General features: G+C 42.3%; 1 protein-coding gene across 6 annotated transcripts in view; it reads right to left on the bottom strand.

Annotated features, from left to right (window-relative positions):
• Positions 1-21,573, bottom strand: part of MYOF (myoferlin) — a 686,313-nt gene that overhangs the window by 452,698 nt on the left and 212,042 nt on the right. For all 6 annotated transcript variants that reach the window (XM_069239822.1, XM_069239820.1, XM_069239821.1 and 3 more), the window contains exon 6: positions 1,050-1,213. In XM_069239822.1, coding sequence (XP_069095923.1) covers positions 1,050-1,213 — 164 coding nt within the window. The remainder of the gene's footprint in view (positions 1-1,049; positions 1,214-21,573) is intronic.

The following is a 21,573-nucleotide window of genomic DNA, read 5'->3' on the forward strand; positions in this document are numbered from 1 at the left end:
TTGGAAAGTACATTTTACTGATGTCTTTGTAGATAGAGGTTATTTGTAGAGATTGGGCCGTTAAGCTCCATTACCACTCCAGAATTCATCTGAATGACTACATGAACATTTCGAACACTGAATAGTTTGGCTTACATTTACTGAAGTGAACAATTATTTAAAGAGCATGAGTTCACATATAGTTATACTTGAATTTTGGAGACTTAGAAGCTGGAAAAATAACACACAGGCATCCATGCCCTCCCCCGTGCTTCGACATGCACTCTGCGGTGTGTTAATGAAGAACAATGTTAATCTTTCACTGCCCCTTTTTGTTTAACAATTACTGCTTGCATATTCTATTCAGTGTTCACTTTCTTTTGTTTCCTCCCATCTTAGGCTACATTCTGTTTGTTTTTTTGCAATCTTCAATACTTTACTCAAATTAGATGGTCTTTACTCCTCCAAGCTTCCATCACCTCATCTCTGTTACAACCCAACATAAATTGACGTTTAATCTTTATTCGTGGTTTTCTCCTAACTTTAATTGGGTTTCTTTCTCAAGGCTGTTACACACTTCTCTATAGACTTTTCTTCCTTTGGAGCTTTCTTTCCAAAATAAACTATTTTCAAATTAGATTGCAGCAAAGTCTAAAAGTTCTAAAAATGTAGCAAGATACAAGCGGTCCCAGATTTACCCTGGGTGACAAGCCTGGTGTAATTGGAATTTCATTTACCACAGCAAAATGCAATTGTTACACAGCTGCATGGCTATGTTGGACCTGGTCTTTAACTCCCACAGATTTCCATCTAACATTAAGCTGGCATTCGGTTCCAAAGCAAAAAATGCAATGACTCTTTTGTTCAGGTCCCATCATGATTGTTGCCTGAAGAAGAACAAAAAAGAGAGATCTCCAACCAATATTTATGCAGGACAATATCCAAGATAGATTCCAATGGCTTAAAAACATTAGTAACTCACTGCTCCTTAGTCGCCTTCAACAAGATGACCCATTAGACATGCCCAGCAATCAACTCAAAACTATTGGGACACTTTGACGGTAGAATACCTGAAAGTCCTGAGGTTTGTTCGATAGAATTCTCCTATTTTTCTTTCCTTTTGATAAACGCTGTGCAATCTGATTGTCTGCCTGTCCAGGTGATGGTCCAGGTACAATTCCACCATAGCCGGTATCAACTGCATCTCCATCACCTTCACCATCTGCGTCACCATCTTGAAGAATGAAGAAAAGATTAAACAGAATTTATGTTTCTCTGCCCATTATTTTCATCATAATAAATAAGCCAAAATAACAATCAAAATGTAGAAAGTAAAGTTTGCATTTTACGAGGAAAAAAACTGGAACATTACATTACCATTCATCCACACATAGGTTTGACATATGTTAAAAGGTAAGCCACGCTGTTCTTGTGGCGAGGGTTGGGATGGCAGCCTACAGAGACTCCTCTACTGTGTATTTAAGCAAACAGTTAGCACCTTTTGGGCAGGGAACGTATCACCTGCTGTGTGTGTGTAATTTTTTTTACTGTACTTTAACAGCATGCACGCCTCAAGAATAATGCATCTCATACATTGACAATTTTAGGAGGTGTATCATTTAAAGCAGCTCATGGATTGTGTAGAACATTTAAATTTAATTTAAATGTATTCTACGCTGATACACACAGATCTACTTCTCCAGACTTGGTACCACCTGGCCAGTCTTCCTTCACGTATTGATACCTAAGCACGGAGTTCAACCTCAATTTTTAAATACTTAACTTTTATGATGCAAAATGTTACTGCACTGCTTTTTTTTCTATCCTCTCCAGGAGACCCCCCCCATTAAGTGGTCAAAATGGAAAAGGGTGTTTGAGAGGTACGCCAAAGTCTGTGGAACGTCACTAAGTGCTGAACGACGCACTGCCTTATTGCTTCACTGTTTGGGTTCTGAAGGCCAAGAAGTATTTGATCACCTTACAGATATTCCAGATAGCGAAACAAACTTGAATAAATTTAAAATTTGTATACGGAAATTGGACATGCATTACCTTCCCAAGGTCAGCACTATATTAGAACGGTATTATTTTGGTAAAAGACTACAAATGGAGGGTGAATCTGTAGAGAACTACACAACAGACCTTAGACGTCTCTCTTTTTCATGTAAATTTGGCTCGTTCACAGGTGAGAGAATAAGGGACCAATTCATGTTGGGTTGTAATATTGAAAAGGTTTGAGAGGAACTGTGGCTTAAGGATGAATCCTCTTTGGATGATGTCTTGATGGTTGCAAAGTGGATTGAACACTCTTTGAAGTGCGTGGATGTAATTAAGAAAGTTGCTTCCACTAGTGATACTTCGGGGGTGGTTTATACCGTAGCTGAGAATAGTAGCAAAAATGGCAATACACATAAAAAGATGTTAGAAACTCCCTCCACAGTCGGGGAGAAACTGTTTTCGATGTTAGCAAGATGATCCAGTTTGTCACGATAAAAAATGTCCGGCTCTCAAATCAATTTGTTCATTTTGTAAAAAGTGGGGACATTTATTTTCTGTCTCTAGGGTACGCAAGGCCAAATCAAATGTAAATGAGGTCCACACTGATGGTGATGAAGACCTTGCTTCTTCCGACTTTGATTGTGGACAAATTGTCCTCCAGGTATGGAAGAATAGAGGTCCTCTTGAATTGATTACAGTAGAAGGTATGCAGACACAAGTCCTATTTGATTCTGGGGCCAAAATCACCATTGTCTCCCAGGATTTCTTTTCTCATTGCTTGAAAGAGAAAGTTACTCTTCGCAAACCTGATATTAAACCGTGTGCTTATGTGGGTGAAGTAATACCTCTACTTGGTTACTTCATAGGTTTAATTGAATTCAGAGGCAGTTTTACGTCAGGGAAAATGTACGTCTCAAAAAAAGGCGAGAGCATCATTATCTGGTGGCACCAGAAAAATCTTGGAGTCATGTTGGACCCCAATAGTATTGACCCCATCATTTTAAAAGACATATGCCAAGTTGAGTCAATGTCACCACAGTACTCTGATGTGGGCCTTCATCAGACACTGTATCAAGAGTTTCCGAGGGTGTTCAGAAGTGAGTTGGGTTGTCTAAAAGATTATTGTCATGACATTAAAATTGCTCCAGGTTCTGCCCCCTTCTGCAGCAAAGTCAGGGACGTTTCAGTCAATGCCAGAGAGGACATGCTGAATAAATTAAATTAATTGAAGTCACAAGGCATCATTGAAGAAGTAGAAGGCACCACTGGGTTGGCTCCAGTAGTCATGGTTAGGAAGCCTAATGGGTCTATCAGACTATGTGTGAACCTCAGACAACTGAATAAATGTGTCATTGTGGACAGGTATCCATTACCAAATATTAGTCAATTGTTGATGATGTTAGGTTGAAGCCAGATCAATAGTGCTAAAGACCTTTGCATCTCCTACCATCAAATCCGACTCAAGGAAGCATCCATGGATCTCACTACCTTCATAACACCCTTTGGCACTTTCAGATACACCAGACTGCCCTTTGGTCTGATCTCGTCGGCATCTGTGTTCCAGAGGGCCATTGAAAAGATTCTGAGAGGTCTAGAAGGGGTTGTGTGTATCTAGATGATGTGCTTGTCTATGGGAAAGATCATGCAGAACATAGCTACAGAGTCAGACCGGTACTAAAGAGGATAGATGATCATAATTTGACAGTCAGGTTAGAAAAATTTAAATTTGGCACCAAAACTATTGAGTACCTAGGGCACACCATAACAGGTGAAGGGGTTTCCCCAAAGGCCGATTTATTTAATACAATTCGGACAATGGTTTTGCCTTCCACGAAAGAAGAACTGTTGAGGTTTTTAGGAATGGTTGAGTACTACCACAAATTTATCAAGAATTTTGCTGATATCATCTATAATATGAGAGGCCTCCTCAGAAAGGGAGTTGATTTTGTATGGAACGAGACGTGTGAAAGAGAATTTAATGTAATCAAAGAAAAATGGACATTGGCTCCTTGTCCCAAAAACTTTGATCCCAACAAAAGTTCCATTGTCAAAACGGATGCTAGTTTAAAGGGAATGGGTGCTGTATTACAACAGGGAGGATGTTGTCCCCAGAAGACCATCATGTTTCTTTCGAGAAGTCTAAAAGGGGCCAAAAGCAAGTATTCTGTAATAGAGAGGGAGGCACAAGCAGTCCACTGGGGCCATAAAGCAATTGAGGAATTTGTTGTGGGGATCCACATTCGTGGTTAGGACAGACCATAAACCTTTATGCGAAGTTTTCAATAAGAAAGGGGTCGATGCCATTTCTTCCAGAATATCTAGGTGGGTGATTGACCTTCAAGAATTCAATTTCGAAGTGCGGTATGTCCCTGGGGTTGAAAATGTTATAGCAGACACACTATTCAGGTTGGTTACAGAAGACACCTCAGTTTCACTTAAGGAGGACGAGAAGACCCTAGATTTGGTGTGTGAGATTAATCAGGCAACAATCTCAGAGAAGAGATGGCGCCAAGAATTAGCAGAAGATTCTACGCTGCAAAAGGTAATTGACCTCATCACAGTTGGGTGGAAATTTAAACAGCAAGGTGGAGATGTATGCAAGGATTATTGGCTAGTGAAAGACCAGTTAGCAACCAGGAAAGGGCTGTTATTGTGAGGTACCAGACTGGTACCCCCAACCAAATTGAGGAAAGAGCTCGTGGAGTTAGTGCATGAAGGACACTCTGGGATTTCTAAGACTAAGGAAAAGTTGAGGTCCAATTACTGGTGGCCTGGCTTAGACATCCAAGTTGAACAGGAAGTGAAAGAGTGTGTGCAGTGTTCCGTTAGTGAGAAGAGTAATAAGCCAAGAATCCAACCCATGTTAGTGAGGAATCGACCAGAGAAGCCATGGAAAGACATTGCGTTGGACATACTTGGCCCCATACATGGGGGTGGTCATCAATGGTTTATTATGGTTGTTATTGATATGTTCTCACGAACTTTACTTCTCTAAAGGGATTGAAACTGCATCTGTAATACACTTTCTCAAAGACTTTTTTTTAAGGGACTGTTTACCTGAAACGATTCTTACAGACAATGGCGTCCAATTAGTTTCTGTAGAGATGGAAGATTTTCTCCAGTTATGTGGTATTAAACACAACAAATGCACCTTATACAATCCAGAGGCCAATGGTATGGTTGAAAGGTTCAATAGAACATTGAAGGAAACCATAGCGTTGGCCAAGAAAGACATCAAGGATTGGAAGGAGGAAGTGGTTAAAAGAGTGGGTATATATAGATTAACACCACACACAACCACTGGGGTGTCTCCTTTTGCTTTATTTCGTGGGAGATGTCCCAACTCTATACTAGATCCTGGCTGGGTAAACCAATTCCTGGAAAATACAGTGAGTGGTAAGAAGGATGGTTATGTAAAAGGGAGAGAGATGGCCAAGGAAAGAAAGAGCTAAATCCAGTTTGATCACAATCATGCCGTTAAGGTGACTAAAGTTAAGGTTGGAGATCTGGTCATGATAAAACGCCCAGGGTTGTCCTTTGCTGGTGGTAAGCTGTCTAAACCGTTGAGAGTTATCAAGATTTTCACCAATGCTGTTAAAACCTGTGATCATCGGGTGTGGAACCTCAATAGAGTAGTCCTATACAAAGGGAGTGCTTTACAGGAACATCACTATGACAATGAAAAATCCTCTGACAATGTTAGAGACAATGTGATGACTGGAAACTTGGCTAAAGATGGAGACAACTACAGGCACAGAGAGGATATGAACAAAACTTTGCGGGGGAAATCTACCAAGAAGACACAGAGCCCAGCCTACCTGCAAGATTATGTGTAATCGTTCCCTTTCTTACTTATGGTTGTGGTTTTAGTTCTTGATTTCACTCTTTTTTTTCCCGCAGTTTGTCCATACGTTTTTTTCTTTGTTTTTTTTTATGCACATGCATATATTTTGTTTTCAATGTTGGTGGTCTTGTTATTGTAAAGGGGTGAGATGTGTTATATTCTTTCACTCAATCCACTCATTCTGGAATGGAGAATAGAGAATTCTCGAGGGAGGGAACTGTGGCAGTTGAGGAGAGGACTGGAGCGCTGAGGACACTGCCGTGTGGATGGGCCGTTTTCTTTGTAGCTTGTACATCGTTGAATAAAGAAGTTTCTTAAGGATATCCAGACAACTTACATTTCATCACATATGTTAAAAGGTAAACCACGCTGCTCTTGTGGCAAGGGTTGGGATGGCAGCCTGTCTGAGGAGGGCAACAGGGGATATGGGCAAACGATGAAGCACATAGTGCATCTGCAGTCACATTAGGAAAGACTGCAATTTAAATACTATTGTACAGGAAGGCTGGGGGTTTTATCTGAAGAATGTCTTTCACATATTTAATGGTAAATGATGCACCTGTAAGCAAATAGGGGCATTCCTTATGGTAAATTTTGTTACACTTGAAGACCACTTTACATGGTGAACCTGCAATCTGCGAAACGAGCAGCAAAATGGTTGAGAACCCACATCTTCCACAGGCCAGGGAACAGGAATTTCGGAATCAAGATCCCGGTAGAATTACAAGAACATTTTGGAAATTGCATCAGCTGCCATCACTACAGTTAAATTAATTCTCTCTACAACTGCTAAAGATACAGTACACACATTTTGAAAAGGCAGGGCTGAAAATGTCCTGGTCCTTGTAGGGGTCAGGGTGCACCATTCACGCCCATCTACACCACTGAAATATTCAGCATGAGGCCCTCTACTTTAAAAGAGACAACAGCAACAAAGGAATGGGCAAAGACTATGAATCTTATGGGAATATTCAAACAAATGCTTCAACAATGCAGGTCAACACCCTATTTTACACCCAAAAGGATAAGGAAAAATGATAAACCTTGGAAAGAAAAAAAAAAAAAGAATAGTAATCTCACATTGTTTTTATTATAATTAAAAACAATGGAAACCGTTAAATTGTGGTGCATCTCTAGTATGCGTTTAGGTCATCTATAAAGATGGTGTAAAGGTGGCCATCTGCTAATCTAATTCCTATGCCAATGCTGTAGAGGCGTGTACTGCACTTTGCTCAGTTATGTCAATGTAATGAGCTACAAAAAGAGAGCCCAAGAAGAGACCAGAGGAGAAGACGCCTGAAGACTCAGCTCTGCATCCAGGCCGGCAGGGTATCACATATGTGGCAGAGATAAATTGCTACCTAAACATTGCCATGGGAAGGAGAGATGCATCCTTCCTCAAGGGTTTCTATCCCCCCCCCTTTTATTTTTGCTTGGGCCCAATGGGCGCATATGTGTCATATGTGCATGTGTGTACATACACATACACACACACACCTAAAACACTGACACAAAGAAAAAGAAAAAAGGCCACAGTCTCCTGGGCTTGGTTTAATGCCCTTTTTCTAACCAAAGCTGTGAATTGTCTCTTTAGGGTACACATCTTGGGTTCCTTTAGCTAAGATTAAAACGTATTAAAGTACATTTGAGCTGAGTGACCCTGATGCCATTAGATAGAAATGTACCTTTGGCAAAATTAGGTCATGCCTCTAAGGTATTTTGCAGTCAGAAAAATCCAGCCTCGTCCTTTCATTCTTTATGACTTCAAAGTTCACAATCTCACTCCTTAATCCAACTATCCAGTACATTGTCTCACATCTCCAAAGTGACCGTAAAGGTATGGGGCCATATATAGACATGGTACTGTTTTTAAATAGCTGGTGCTACCAGGTGACTCCAGAGGCCTGCCACAGGCCAACCAGGTGTCTGCATTAAACTAGCTGGCCGTGTTTGGCTCTGCCACCCCCACGCCAGCTAACAAGGCTAGTCCCCCATCCTCTTAAATCCTTGTACTCAGTCACACAATATACACCACACTATTTAAATAGCATTGCACACAAACACCCAGCAATCCAGTCCCTATACCAGCTGCAAAATTAAATGTCCTTGTTAACCAAGGAAGATGGCAAAAAGTCCCAACTGATAGTAAAACAAGTCCAACAATTTAATGAATTTATGCTGTCAAGGCAAAATACTCAGACCTCCCCATGTATGCCCACCTCCATCTCCAACTGCTCGACATCCTAAACACTGCTCCTGAAATAGGGGCTCCAATCTAATGCAGCTTGGTAAGTCCTGAACCATCCACTGTTGCTGTAGTTTGAAGACCGCAGAAACAAATGCCTCTCAGCGGTGCCATAAAATGTAATCCATTTGCCATTGTTGAGTCCCCACGCCATATTCTTCAGACCTAAAATATTGTACTATTGTCTCTCGATCATATTCACTAGAAAGAAGGGTGGGGGATGGGGCTGGTAGAGGACAAGGTCACAAGTCCTGCAAAAAAAATGTGGGGGCAATTCCTCCTCTGACACCTACTAAAGACAATTAGTTAATCACAAGGAAACACCCCATAATATTGGAGCCAATGCATCCACACTTACACTTGGTTGGTCCAGGGCTCCATAGTGCAGGAAACAGCGGCCACCCTTCAAGATGTCTTCTTTTGATGCTGCAGCTACAGCTGTTTCAGAAGCTGCACCCAAAGGAATGGGATGTGTTCCGTATTGCTTTGTACTGTCTTACAGTCTTTGAGGTCTGACTTCAGCTCAGTGCTGCTCTGGTATATCATTTGAGGCATGAAGCCCTCATGTACCTGCAACCTCTTAATCACCTTGGACATTGCCAGATAGCGATGCACGTACACTGGAGGAATTTGCATGCCATGCCACAACCCTTAAATTTGGAGTCACAAAACAGTTTTGCCACTGCTGATCAGTCTTGGATAAAGTGTGCTACAACTCTCCAAAAGGCAGAGTATCAGTCATGGGAGGGTTTAAAAACAACAACATTGAAACGGCTGGGACTCGAGGCTCAGTAGACTAATATACCCAATTGCATGGGTCTGAGCTTCACCTCACTGTCACTAGTTCAAATCCCACAAGTCCACCCAACCTTTCATCTTTCTGAGGGCGATAAAATAAGCACCATTGAGTTGGAGAACAAACGTGTTAATCCATGCCAAGGTTCCCCTTGTGGTTGAAGTGTGCTTTAGAAATGCACATTAGACCATGATCAAGGCTCCATATTGTCCTGGTTTGTACATATGACTACAGACAAAACAAGCATTTGCAGTGCAATAGGTCTTGCATTTACTCGAGTTGGAGCTATTGGCATTGTAAATGCATAACTGGATTTTTTTCCCACATTATTTGGTCAACCCTGCTGCATATTTTGGTCCTTTCTGCCACATAATTCCAGTGGCCCTACATATAACTAAAGGGCTAGTAGTCCTACTGGAATATTTTTTTCAAACAACGCCATTGAAACACAAACTACTCCCCAGTGCAAAACATATTTACTTGGCATTTGGTACATGCGACATTCCCCGCAGGGCAATGAATAAATAATTGTACTCCAAGAATGCGTGCTTACTGGAATACTGTCCTTTTACCGCAGTTTGGGGAGTCGAACAAAACACCCTTGATTTTCACACGCTTGAGGAGAGCCACCTCACATGATATTAATGATACTTAGTCAGTCTTGAACTGAAATATTAGTCCTAAAATACTAACCACTGTACAGCATAATCAACTGTAAGCTCTCCTCAAGGTTAGTTTTATAAATACAAGCACACACAACTCAAGTTTCACAGACTCAAACGTGTAGAGTTCATCTAGTCAGGTTTCTGCTTTAAAGTGGCAGCTGGGATCACATTCTAAAAATAAAACTACAGGTCCCAGAATGCAAAGCTGAAACAATCTAAATGAGGGCCTGTTTCCAGCTTGTATCATGGTATAAAAATAGAACTACAAGTACCTCAATGAATATGTGTGCTGCAAAGAACGTGTACTAAGCAGATCAGAGTGCACATAATTTAAAAATGACAAAATAACTGGTAATGAATGTTCTTTCTGGAGAGAGAATGTACTTTGTCTAGTGGAAGCTTGGAGTCATCATAAGATAGTGCACAGAGTTAATGCGCCTGCTGCAAAGAATGTGTACCAGGCAAATCACAAAGTGCATGTAATGTAAAAATGTCAAAATATCTATGGTGATTCATGTTCTTAATGGAGAGAGAATATACTTTTGTCTAGTGTAAGCTTGGAGTCATCATAAGGTAGCATAGAGGGTTAATATGCCTACTGCAAATAATGTGTACTAAGCAGATCAGAGTGCATATAATGTAAAACTGATACCGCCAATCATGTTTGCGCTGTGAGCACCATGGCAGCCATGAAGCACAAAGAAAAGAAAAAAGTAGTTCGCCCATGCTGAAGTATATTGGCAATCGTTCAATTATCCCTGTAACAAGGTTGGTGGCCAAGGTGGTAACCAAACTGTCCCAAGGCGGGACAAACGTAAAGCATTTACCAATGACATCAAGTGATTTTTGAAAGGCAAGCCCATGAACAAATTAAATTTATGGGCGTGAGGTGGGCGTGGTTAAAAGCCCACAATAGAAGAGGTCACAGTGCTTGCGCGCTCAATCTAAAAACGTATTTCCCTCTTCTGTATTATTAAACAAAAATTGCAAATTAAACTTTATCAGCGTCAGCCGCTATCACTCAGCCTTTCAGGCCAATGACACACATTGACAGCATGGAATTTTTTTATGAATTTGGGACTGCCCTTGAATGTGGTTTTGCTTTGTAATTATTTACATTTCTGACTAAGAAAAGCACACATCTCCACTGAGAAGGAATTTTGTCATTTTTAATGAACTGATATGATTCGTTGAGCTAGTACTATTGTTTAACAAATGTAAGGCTTCCAGCTTGTTTTGCCAGTGATTCCATCATGGTCTGGATAGCACAGCAATTACTCTGCATCAATAAGTTAAGTACCTTTTCGACTCAAAATGCAGGTTTTCGGTGTATTGATGATGTGCAGCAAGAGTGAACTCTATCAACCGTAGAGAATTTAATTTCAATCAATGATCATCATAGAGTAAATTTCACCTGAGCCCAGACATACTCTTCTCTTCTAGACACTTTTCACTCTCTCCTTCTGCACCGTTCTTCTTCAGTCTCATTTACTTCACCATCGCCCCCCCCCCACACACACACATCCACCTCTAGATATTTGTTTCATTTTTGCCCTGTCAATATCTCAGCGGCTTGATATCTCTTTCATACATTTTTGCATACACTGACATCTATAAGTGACTTATCACACCACTGCTCTATGGAGGGGCCAAGGTTTGGATGAGACTGTATTCTGAAGACCTTTATGACCCACTTACAGGCGCAGTGAGAACCTCGCAATGCTTTCAGATTCAAATTAAGAGCTCTCAGTTGTGGTCAGTTGTGAATACCCAAACACAAACTGGACTCACAAACACCAACCGGCGGCCCATTTTCACTTTATACACAATGCAAGATTAATATGTGTCATGGATAAACTACAGGAAAACAGCACCCTGGAAATGTCTTAAGGAAGTATATTCAGTTAAACATGCAAAATGTAAACAGGAACTACCTCACTAACATGGATTACCTGAATTGTTTTTACAATCATTGTTGAGATTTTCTTGAGAAATAGATCGGTGTTCTCCCTATCAAAAACAACAATATAAGGCAGGAAGGGACCTGTCTCAGTGTTGGTAGTTACTAACTTCCTGGTCTGAAACCCAGATGGACCCGTCCCATTTAAAGGTCTGTGCAGTTAGTGCTAATGCATGGTGTGCCCGTGCACTGCTGCATAAGCAACGCCATTTTGGATTAGGACAAGCAGAGAGCAGACGAAATAAAGTTAAAGTCAGTCATCAGAGGGTTTCAGTGCTGTCTACGTGCCCACTTCCTGCAGATTTCTGATGTTCCTTTCCTTCTAGCTACAGGCCTATACCCCAGCGTACAGATACATAATGTAATTCTACATTTGTCACTACAGTGCTTTTGTCTAGCTATAGTATCGAAATAGAAGCTTGGGGGGCCTTGTTCATAAGCTGCAGGGTTCTATAGGATGTTCTTTTGTAAAAACATGCCAGTGATTGTGTTAACGCAGAGTTATTTGAATACATTTTTAATGTTTATTCATATATCCCGAGTATTGAAATTGCATAGAAAATGTAATAACGCAGGGAAAAATAATGCACGCATTTGAAGGTGAGCCCACCAAGAGTGGCCGCTAGTGTTCACGAAGTGTACTTATTAATGGCTTATTAATATGAAATGATGAATTTATGTTTGATTAATTTAGTAATATGTCATAGTATGGGTTATACATTATGTATTAGCTTTATTAATCGTAAGGCCTTAACCTAGCGAGGTCTTGGCCTAGCCGCATGGCATCATGTCAAGCTGCATTTCTTAATCGACTTATACAATGGATGCTTGTGATTTTCCACTCTGCGGACCAAAAGCTTGTAGCTAAAAATCTTTCTCGGGAGAACTGCTCGTCAGCAGATGATGTACTAGCTGATTAAACAATGTTTAATGTTTTGCGTGTGAGACTGACTTTCCCAGGAGAGGACAATGAACATACTGACTGGAGTATAGGCTGCAACAATAGTTACCTGATGAGCGCAATGACAAGAACGGAAGAGGCAAGAACCAATCATCAACATGTAAACCATGTACTAGTAGAATTGTAGATTTGAGCGCTTGGTTTAATTGGATTAAATGTAAACATGGGATCCCCTGACCAATAGGGACCTGGGAAGTAGTTTTAGTAAATCTAACAGCCAGACTGCAGTGAGAAGACAGCATTTCCCATTTGCCATACCGCCATTATTTTCTTGAAAAGAGACATGCTTAACTTTATTACTTAAAGAGACTTTGCCTTTTCTGAACTTTGATGCTGAATCCTGATGTCAAGCTGACAGAACTGATGTCCTGAGGATGAAGATTGTCACAGCTTGCTGATCCAAACTGAGGATAGGTATACTGACTATGATTCTGTTTGCCAAGTCTATTTGCTTTTGTTTCTAGGTACCAACCTCTATTTTGATAGAGCCATTTTGATGTTTTTCCCAATTTGTGTTTACTAAATTGTTTTGCATGAAGCCCAAATATGGTATTCTAATCTGATGTTATTTAGGGTCCTCACTAATGAAGTTCAATACAGGTAATAACAGTTGATGTATTTTCTTTGCTGAATCTAAAGGTATGTAATATAATTTGTGCAGTTATTCTTGCTATTAATTTGTATAGTGACTTTAGAATGTGTAGCAGCTCAAGCTTTGATTAGATTGGGATTCTTTCGGCGCTTTGGTCAGCCAGTGTTGTTTCTGTATGTTTATCATTTGATTTCGAGAACGAGTTACGTGACATTAGCATTTTTAATATAAGGAAATAAATATTCTAACTTTTACCCAAAGGTGTGATTATTCATGACTTCAAGGTCATGGTGGGTGACAATTACTGACTCCTAATGATTACAACTGTTATTGATTGTTATTCATTATTGATCTGCATGTACGGAATATATGGTGGGAAAACCTCGAAGCGAGTCAAAAGGTTAATCGCTGTATTCGCGTCTCCTAGTAAGTTTACTTATTAAGGTCCGACGCGCTAACAATTGTACCAAGAATCTAGGTGCCTCATACGAGTCCAGCCATGCCAAGCACCACATGAGGGGTTAGACGAACTCATTTTAATGCTGGTGTCCACATCACCGCTGGGACCTACGGGCATGAGGCGCTAAACAAGCCTGACTTGATTTCACAGAGGCAATCAGGGTACCTTTAGTTTGCTGTGGCAGTTGTGCCAGCTCTGCTGTGCGAAGCTGCTGTAGAGTCATCTGACAAATTTGCTCACAAATGTGCGCCTCCTGAGCTAGTGCTGGTCCTCGGGTTATTTTTCTTTCTTTTTTTTCCCCAATAGCCAGCTAAGGGCAGGCGCAAAATCTGATCAAGCAAGCCTGCTGCCTGGCCGCCTCAAAGGCCCTCGGGGCGGACCACAAGGACAGCAGGCATGGTAAAGTGAGTATCTACAACACCCGAACAAGGAACAAAGTCTACCCTCTCCTATGAATCCGAAGTTGCCTGATCTTCTGTTGTGTGTTTGATTTTCAGAAAGGCACCACGGATAGTGTGTTTTTACGAGAACAGCAGATGAAAGCCGCCAGGGCCGGCTCTAGGTGTAGGCAGCGTGGGCGGCTGCCGAGGGCCCTGCGCTCAGCTCGGAAACATGGGCCCCTCCATGTATCAGTCCACATGCTCCCCGAAGGCCCCCTACCCCATCTGATCGCAAATGTATTTTAAAGCATGGTGTTTTAAGCGAGGTTGGTCCAAAGGTGTAGTGACACTGTTGGGGGTGCAGGGGTGGGGGGGAGGGAGGAAACAGTGGGTGGGGAAGTGGGCAGGACCAAACAGTGAACAATTGTGTTTGCTCACAACAATCGGGGCGGGATAGCGCCCCTCTTTAAAACGTGCCCTGTAGCCTTGTCTACCCTTTCTGTTTTGGGTACCAGGCCACAGAAGGCCCCTTTGCTCTAGGGACTAGCATGACATTATCAGGTGAGAAGAGGTGGGGGGGCGAGGGGGGAGGAGGTGATAGCCGGATCACACTAGCATAGCAGTAGTGTTTATCAACAGTGCACTTAAGCACACCCCCCCCTGGCCCTTCAAGCGCTGGATCCGGATCAAGGACCAGTAATGCTGCCCCCATCCCCGGGCCCTGCAGCCATTATCCAGTGCTGTGACGCCCTTGGTACAGGGACCCACACTCCTTGGCCTCCGACTGATTCTTAGTAGCTTAAGTGAGTCATTCTGTGCTTAAAGGCCACTGAATTTGTTTTTAGACATACTTCGATGTTTGGGCCATGTCCCGGTTTCAGACTTAAAAAAAAAAAAAAAAAAATCAGGGCATGCTAGTCATGCTGCATGTTATCTGCGTGTAACTGGAGTGTACCCATGTGCTACCACAGATGTAGATGTTAGGTACACAAAGGCCACTTGAAATAGAATAGTACATTATTGGTTTTTCCTCTTTGCACTACCAGCGGTCATACGAAACCAACCTGTGTGTGCGTTTGCAAAGATTGTGACAACATTTTTATTATACCACAGTTAAAATATGAACTTTCTTGATATTTGTCTCTTTGCTGGGATGAGCACACCCACTTTGACTATGTAAACATGATTATTGTAACCCCTTGCAGTCGAAGCAGTGAACAGCTCTTGTCAGGCTGCAAGGTCCAGGTGTGGGGACCCCTCACCTTGGCCTGGGCTGTAAAGCCCAGGGCAGGGAGCCTGTTTGCCCCGGCTTCGTGATGCTACACTATGCATGTGACGCCCAAGGCATGAAACTACCTCCCCTGGGACTCACAGCACATTGAGTAGTTTAATGAACCTGGGAAACCTGGCGCAAGTCCTGGCGTTGGGCCTAAATCCTGTGATTCTGAGCAAATCACTTAAATCTCCCTATGTATTTTTAAAAAATCTGACCTTTTGTAATGTAATTGTCACTTGTGTAAAGCGCTCCAAAGCCCTTGTACCGATTTTGCGCTATATAAATCTGCAAAGAAAAGAACACAATATGCCATGTCGCAGTCACCTCACGTCCTAACACTGTTCATCATGCATGACTTCCAAGTTTTCAAATTGCCTATGTGTCATCCCCTCACATCCTAACTTTGGTAAATACAGCAGGGGTGGAGTTCTTGATGGGCCTTTTATGTCCACAATTTACAAAGGCTCATAATTACCATGACAGTGGCTTGGTGGGTGGATGAGGATGGATGGCTAATGAGAGAACAGATGGATGAGTGTAACGGTAAATGGATGGATGAATGGATGGGCAAAAGGGTAGATGGATGGATGATGGAAAGGACGGATGATGGAGTGAAAAGGTGGATAACCGATGAGTGAAAGGCAGAACGGATGCATGGATAGATGGACAGATTAAAAGGGTGGATGAAGAGAGAGTAAAAGGACAAATTGATGAGTGAAAGGGTGAACAGATGGACAGGTAAGTGAAAGGGTGCATGTAAGGATGGATGAGTAAAAGAATGTAAGGATGAATGAAAGGAGGAGTGAAAGTGGGTGGATGAGTGAAAGGATGGATAAGTGAAAGGGTCGATGGATGGGTGGGTGCATTAGTGAAAGGATGAATGGAATGGAGGATGGCTGGACGGATGATTGACAGGATGAATGAGTGGAAGATTGAGTGAAAGGATGGTTTGTAAGGGTGGATGAGTGAAAGTATGGACAGATTAGTGAAAGGGTGGGTGAATTAAAGGAAGGATGGATGAATGAAAGGAAGGATGGATGAGTGGAAGGAAGGATGGATGAGTGGAAGGAAGGATGGATGAGTGGAAGGAAGGATGGATGAGTGGAAGGAAGGATGGATGAGTGGAAGGATGGATGAGTGGAAGGATGGATGAGTGGAAGGATGGATGAGTGGAAGGATGGATGAGTGGAAGGATGGATGAGTGGAAGGGGGAACGGGTGAGTGAAAGGGTGAATGATGAGAAGGGATGGATGAGTGAAGGGATGGATGAGTGAAAGGATAGATGAGTGTCAATGAACGGATGGGTGGAGGCATTAGTGAAAGGATGGATGGCTAAATGAAGGATGGATGGATGATGACAGGGTGGGTAGAAGGTTGAGTGAAAGGATGATGTAAGGGCAGATGAGTGAACGTATAGATGGATGAGTGAAAGGGGGGGTGGAAAGGTGGACAAAATGATGGATGAATGAGTGCAAGAGTGAATGATGGACAGATTGGTGAATGGGTGGATGGATGAGTAAGAGAAGGAATGGCTGGATGGAAGAAAGGGCAAATGAATAGGGGAGTGAAAAGATGGATGATGGAGTGTAAGGGTGGATGATGGATGAGCAAATGCTGGATGAGCGAAAGGATGGATGAGCAAAAGTGTGGAGAATTGATGAGTAAATTGATAGATGGATGACAGGTTTGGAGATTAATATGTTTGGATATAGCTTGGAAGACGGACGGACGGACTGAAAGTAGAAAGAGTGATTGATGGATGATAGAATGAATGGATGACAAAATGTAAAAGTGAAATGGGGACGGAAGGGTGAGTGGATAGGATAGACAAGAGAGCTCTTCTGAAGATGGCCTCAATAACTTACTTCACTTGCTTGGTGCCATAAGCGCTTTGACTCAAAGTGGGGGGGGGAGAAGGTATTTTAATTTTCTGGCTCCTACTATGCTTATGCGTGAAAATTATTTTTTTGCCGTATGTTTATGTTTGACATCTCTACATCATTTGTGTGACATCTTGAGTGACACCCAACTGATACTCAAATGCAACACTAGTAGCTGTAAATTTTAGCATATTTTATTTTAAGTGTAAGGCTCTAGAGCAAGCCTCATAGTGCCATGAGCTGTGCTTCAGTGGTATACTGCGATTGTAGCAATAGGCAAGGTGCCTAAAATAAACGGTGTAATAGTCAGTGCAGCTCTCTGCAAAGCATCTATAAACAACGTCTGACTCCTTAGCTTAAGTCGGTCTTGCTGATACACCCATAATGCCTTCCCTATAGTGGTCTGACACAGAAATCCCCCCATTAGTTCACCACCAAAGCAAGAGCTCTTTAGTGACGTCTGCACAGCAATGTGATGCAATAACTTCTTATTGACTCCAAGAGCATAAGACCAATTCTCCGGGGATGAGTAAGGGCCAGATTCCAGTTTTAGCTAAGAAATGAGCTGTTCCCCAGTAGTCTTGAGGCAAAACCTAACTGCTGATATTGTTTCTCTGTCCAGATGATACAAAGGCTGAAACTCTCATTTCATAGCAGTGGCAGGAATAAACAGTACTGCCTTACTCTCACAACCGTCTTTTATTAATGGTTTCAAAACAAACACATCAAACTTTCTATTCCGTCACAGTAAAAGGCGTTTACATGAACATTGTATCTCTTTAGCACAGACTTCCACCCAAGGACTCAAGTTGCTTCTTTAACCACATGTAAGTAGATCATTCTGCTGTTACTTCCTTGCATTCTGGAACTTGGCTTTTCATTTTTCCATCTTAACTATAGGAGTACAAGATTCAAATAAAAGGACTAGGTCACTTCAGCGATGCCAAAGATTAATGGTCCTGTGATGTCACTTCTTGTGATGTCACATGCAAATTATATGGGCCTCACATTTTCCCTTTCGCCCGAAGCCCCAACAGACCTAGGACCAGCCTTGAGTGTAGCTACAGCATGCAGGGACCCCCCCCCCCCCCCAACCCCATCCTCCCCCCCCCCCCCCACCACCATCACAGATTTGCAGTGCCTCTCACCCATGCACAAGCCTCACAGTGTTGTGTGCCATGAAGGGGCTGTGGAGGCAGATATGGGTTTCCTCTATATTGCGAGTCCAGCCGTCCCATGGCCCCCGCTTCCCCTCGCCTAGTGGGGCCGTAATGTTATATTCTTCCCGGCAGCCTGGACCACAGAGTGAGGTCGAGTGCCCCCAGCCTCCTGCATCCGATCCGGGATCAGGGAAGGCGAGTTTACAGACTGGGCGTCTCACCTGGACTGTTCCATCCCATGTTGGCCTCGGACGGGTCCCAGGCGCCCGGGCATGCAGTGGAGTTTTCAGCACAACCTCTGGGCGGCAGAGGAGCGCTCCAAGGGCCGGTCTACTCTGCTCCCAGGCTAGCAAGTGACACCGTGACGGGGAAGAAGTTCTAGGCTAGTTCCCAGCGAGTGCTGAACGCATGATCCAGGGACTGGAACACCCTTAAGGCAATCCGTTTCGCTGATGCAGCCCCTGTTGACATTTCATGTTTACCTTCAGCGTGCATTCCCGAACTCCATTTTTTTCTACCACATACCGCGTTAGTGTACATTTTTAAAAAGACAGACACTATAATTTGTGAACCAACTTTCCTAGTGCACGCAGAATACGAAGAATAAAGGCAGTGATAAAGGAGATTAGGTGTAGGGTATGCATATGGACACTTTCAGAAAGGGTTGTGTGGGGGGGGGGGGGGGGAGTGCAGAATGAAAGTGGCTAAAAGAGAAAATCCATAGATGACTATGAATGTAACAATTTGACCGACGGAAGCGCTCTGAAGACCACTACCTTTCCACGGACCCTAGTTATGTTTTAATGACAGCCCAATGTTTTCACAATTTAAATATGTTTAATTCCAATTCGCAGCAAAATCGTTTTAAATCACCAATTCCTTTGATACTGTTAACAAACATTGGTATCACCAACAGGGCTGGCTTATTTTACGGGCATGTTTATGGCGTCATATTCAGTAATATAACACTCACAGGCACACAACTACCAGTCATTGATTTAATCACGAGGAAGTCTCTCGAGGAGTCACACACTCAGCAGTATAATGTCACTCCTTCACGCACAGACCATGGAAATGTTACGCATAAGCGATCCATAAACCTGGCAGCTCTCTCACACTGTAGCGAAGGCCAGAGGACTGTTCCAGGCGCAGCCCCCGAGCTGTGCCGTATCAGCCTTTTCTTACCCTTTTGCGTGCAAAGGACATGCTACCAAATGAAGTCACAGATCGTGCAAACTTTCCTGGCTCAGGGATTTGCTCAATGTATGAAGAGACAACATCCAAAGATCACGGGAAGAAGAACAGTTTGACAAATTACTCAGAATACCAGTTATTTAAATATGGATTTAACCTGGATATCACAGGCCTAGAGGAACCCTCATATTTTTTTTTTTTACTACAACTTGCCACTAATTAACTTAATGCAACAATTCCACCGAAACAGATTAGACAAAATGTTTTCTTTTTTGTATATATTTACCTCGAAGACATATTTTAGGATGTGTTAAATCTGCAAATTACTATGGCTTCAATGTCTGTTCGGAGATTTCTCCTGTTTAACGCATGGGTTATAACCTTAGAGGAAGAAAACCTCTTTGCAGACGAAACCGCCACTGGCCTTTTAGAATCAAGGCTAAAATTGATATGCACCCTCGCTCTATCTGGAACAGGCGCTGTGGTGGTCAAGGTGCTGTTTATTATTTGCTGAAGATTCAAGGACATAGACCACACCCGGGGGAATCTAGAGTGAGACTACCATCTGAATTCAGAATCCAATCAAGAGAGTGCTAATTACAAGGAGAATGTACACCTCGATCAAGAGACCACTTTAATGTATAGTTGTCTCTGTCAAATGCCCATGTATCTGAAGTTTTATTTCCTGTCTGTCTTCTCTCTCCCCGACCTTTCTTTCAATGTACAAGCTATTCCCAGCAGTGTTGCTTCTTCTCCCCTCATTTGAATCGTTCTCTCCTCCCCACTCTGTGCAATTCAACTCACATTCACCTTGATTCCACACTCTTTTAAATAGTCACTTACAGTACACACAGCATCTTAACTGGATACAGTGTCGTGCTTGGAGACGGGATGAAATTCCTTCAGTGAGCCCAAATGTCCCAAAGCACGTTTAGGAGATTTGAATTTAGGAGATAATGGGACTGCCTTGATTGTACGTGCATGAACTACATACCAAATATGAAGAATACAAAAAAGAAATGTCTCAAAAGTGTGTTCGGCAATTTTTCTTCTTTGCAAGTCTTACTGTAAGAGGTGGCATCCACATGGGCCAGTACCAGTGCCTTGGATTACATTTACAAGATATGCAACAATATGTACAAAAGAGTTCACAGTTAAGAGCAACAAAATGTATGAGCTAAAAATGCAAAATCTGTAAAGTTTTGGGGCCTATGGGATATTTTTTTGTTTTAAATAACTAAATGAATTTAACCACACGCAAGCAGGTCGGGAGGGAAAGGATCCAGTCAATGCAGCATGAAAGTGGGGGAAGTGTCAAATTTGAGATGGTATGAGAGTTCAGACCAAGAAATTGCAGTCTATATATCAACAGAAGGGGATGAATTGTATTTACAGACAGCACACTATTATATATGTTTTTGTCATTCGTTAATGTGTAATAGTGGGTTATTTTAAGATATACACCTTCACAGACCTGCCAATAAAATAAAAAAAATAAAAAACAGTGTGAGAAGTGGCTGGGGCCTTAGGCCAAGAAGTACCTAAGAGGCACTTTTGACCCAGCCAAAAGAGGGACCAAAACCCCCACTCATCCAAAAAAAAATAAAAAATATTTCCCGAGGCTGGTGTCGATGTCCGGGGGTGTTTTCACTCTCCTTAATGGACGTCAGCAGTTAAAAGCATATGAAAACGAGCTGGAAAACCACTGTTTACAGTGGTTTGCAGCTCGTTTTCCATACCACATTGTGATATCAGCTCCTCACGAGCTGACCGTGTGAAGGGAGCGGATATCATGTGTCACACGGTGGCACCATGCGAGTTGGCAGATCTGCTCATATATAACACCAAAACGAATACCAGTATTTTGTCATTGCATCATATACCATCAGGTTTTTGATACTATGGTGTTATAACAACCGACGACAGCCATTTATTAGCATCATTGTAATCATAACGTTTATACCACTACAGACTCCTTTAGCTGCTCCAGGGAGGGTGTTGGCTCAGCCTGAATAGAAACCAAGACTTCCGGTTGTGTAACTGTTCAAAAACGAATCCCCTATCGATTTCCCTTGGTGACAACATAAGCAAAATATTTGCTTTACATGCATTAGGTTGCTAATGAACCACTAGTTGGTACTAAGGGGGTCATTCTAACCCTGGCGGTCCGAGACCACCAGGGC

The sequence above is a fragment of the Pleurodeles waltl genome, chromosome 6, assembly GCF_031143425.1.
Source record: "Pleurodeles waltl isolate 20211129_DDA chromosome 6, aPleWal1.hap1.20221129, whole genome shotgun sequence".
NCBI classification, from domain to species: domain Eukaryota; kingdom Metazoa; phylum Chordata; class Amphibia; order Caudata; family Salamandridae; genus Pleurodeles; species Pleurodeles waltl.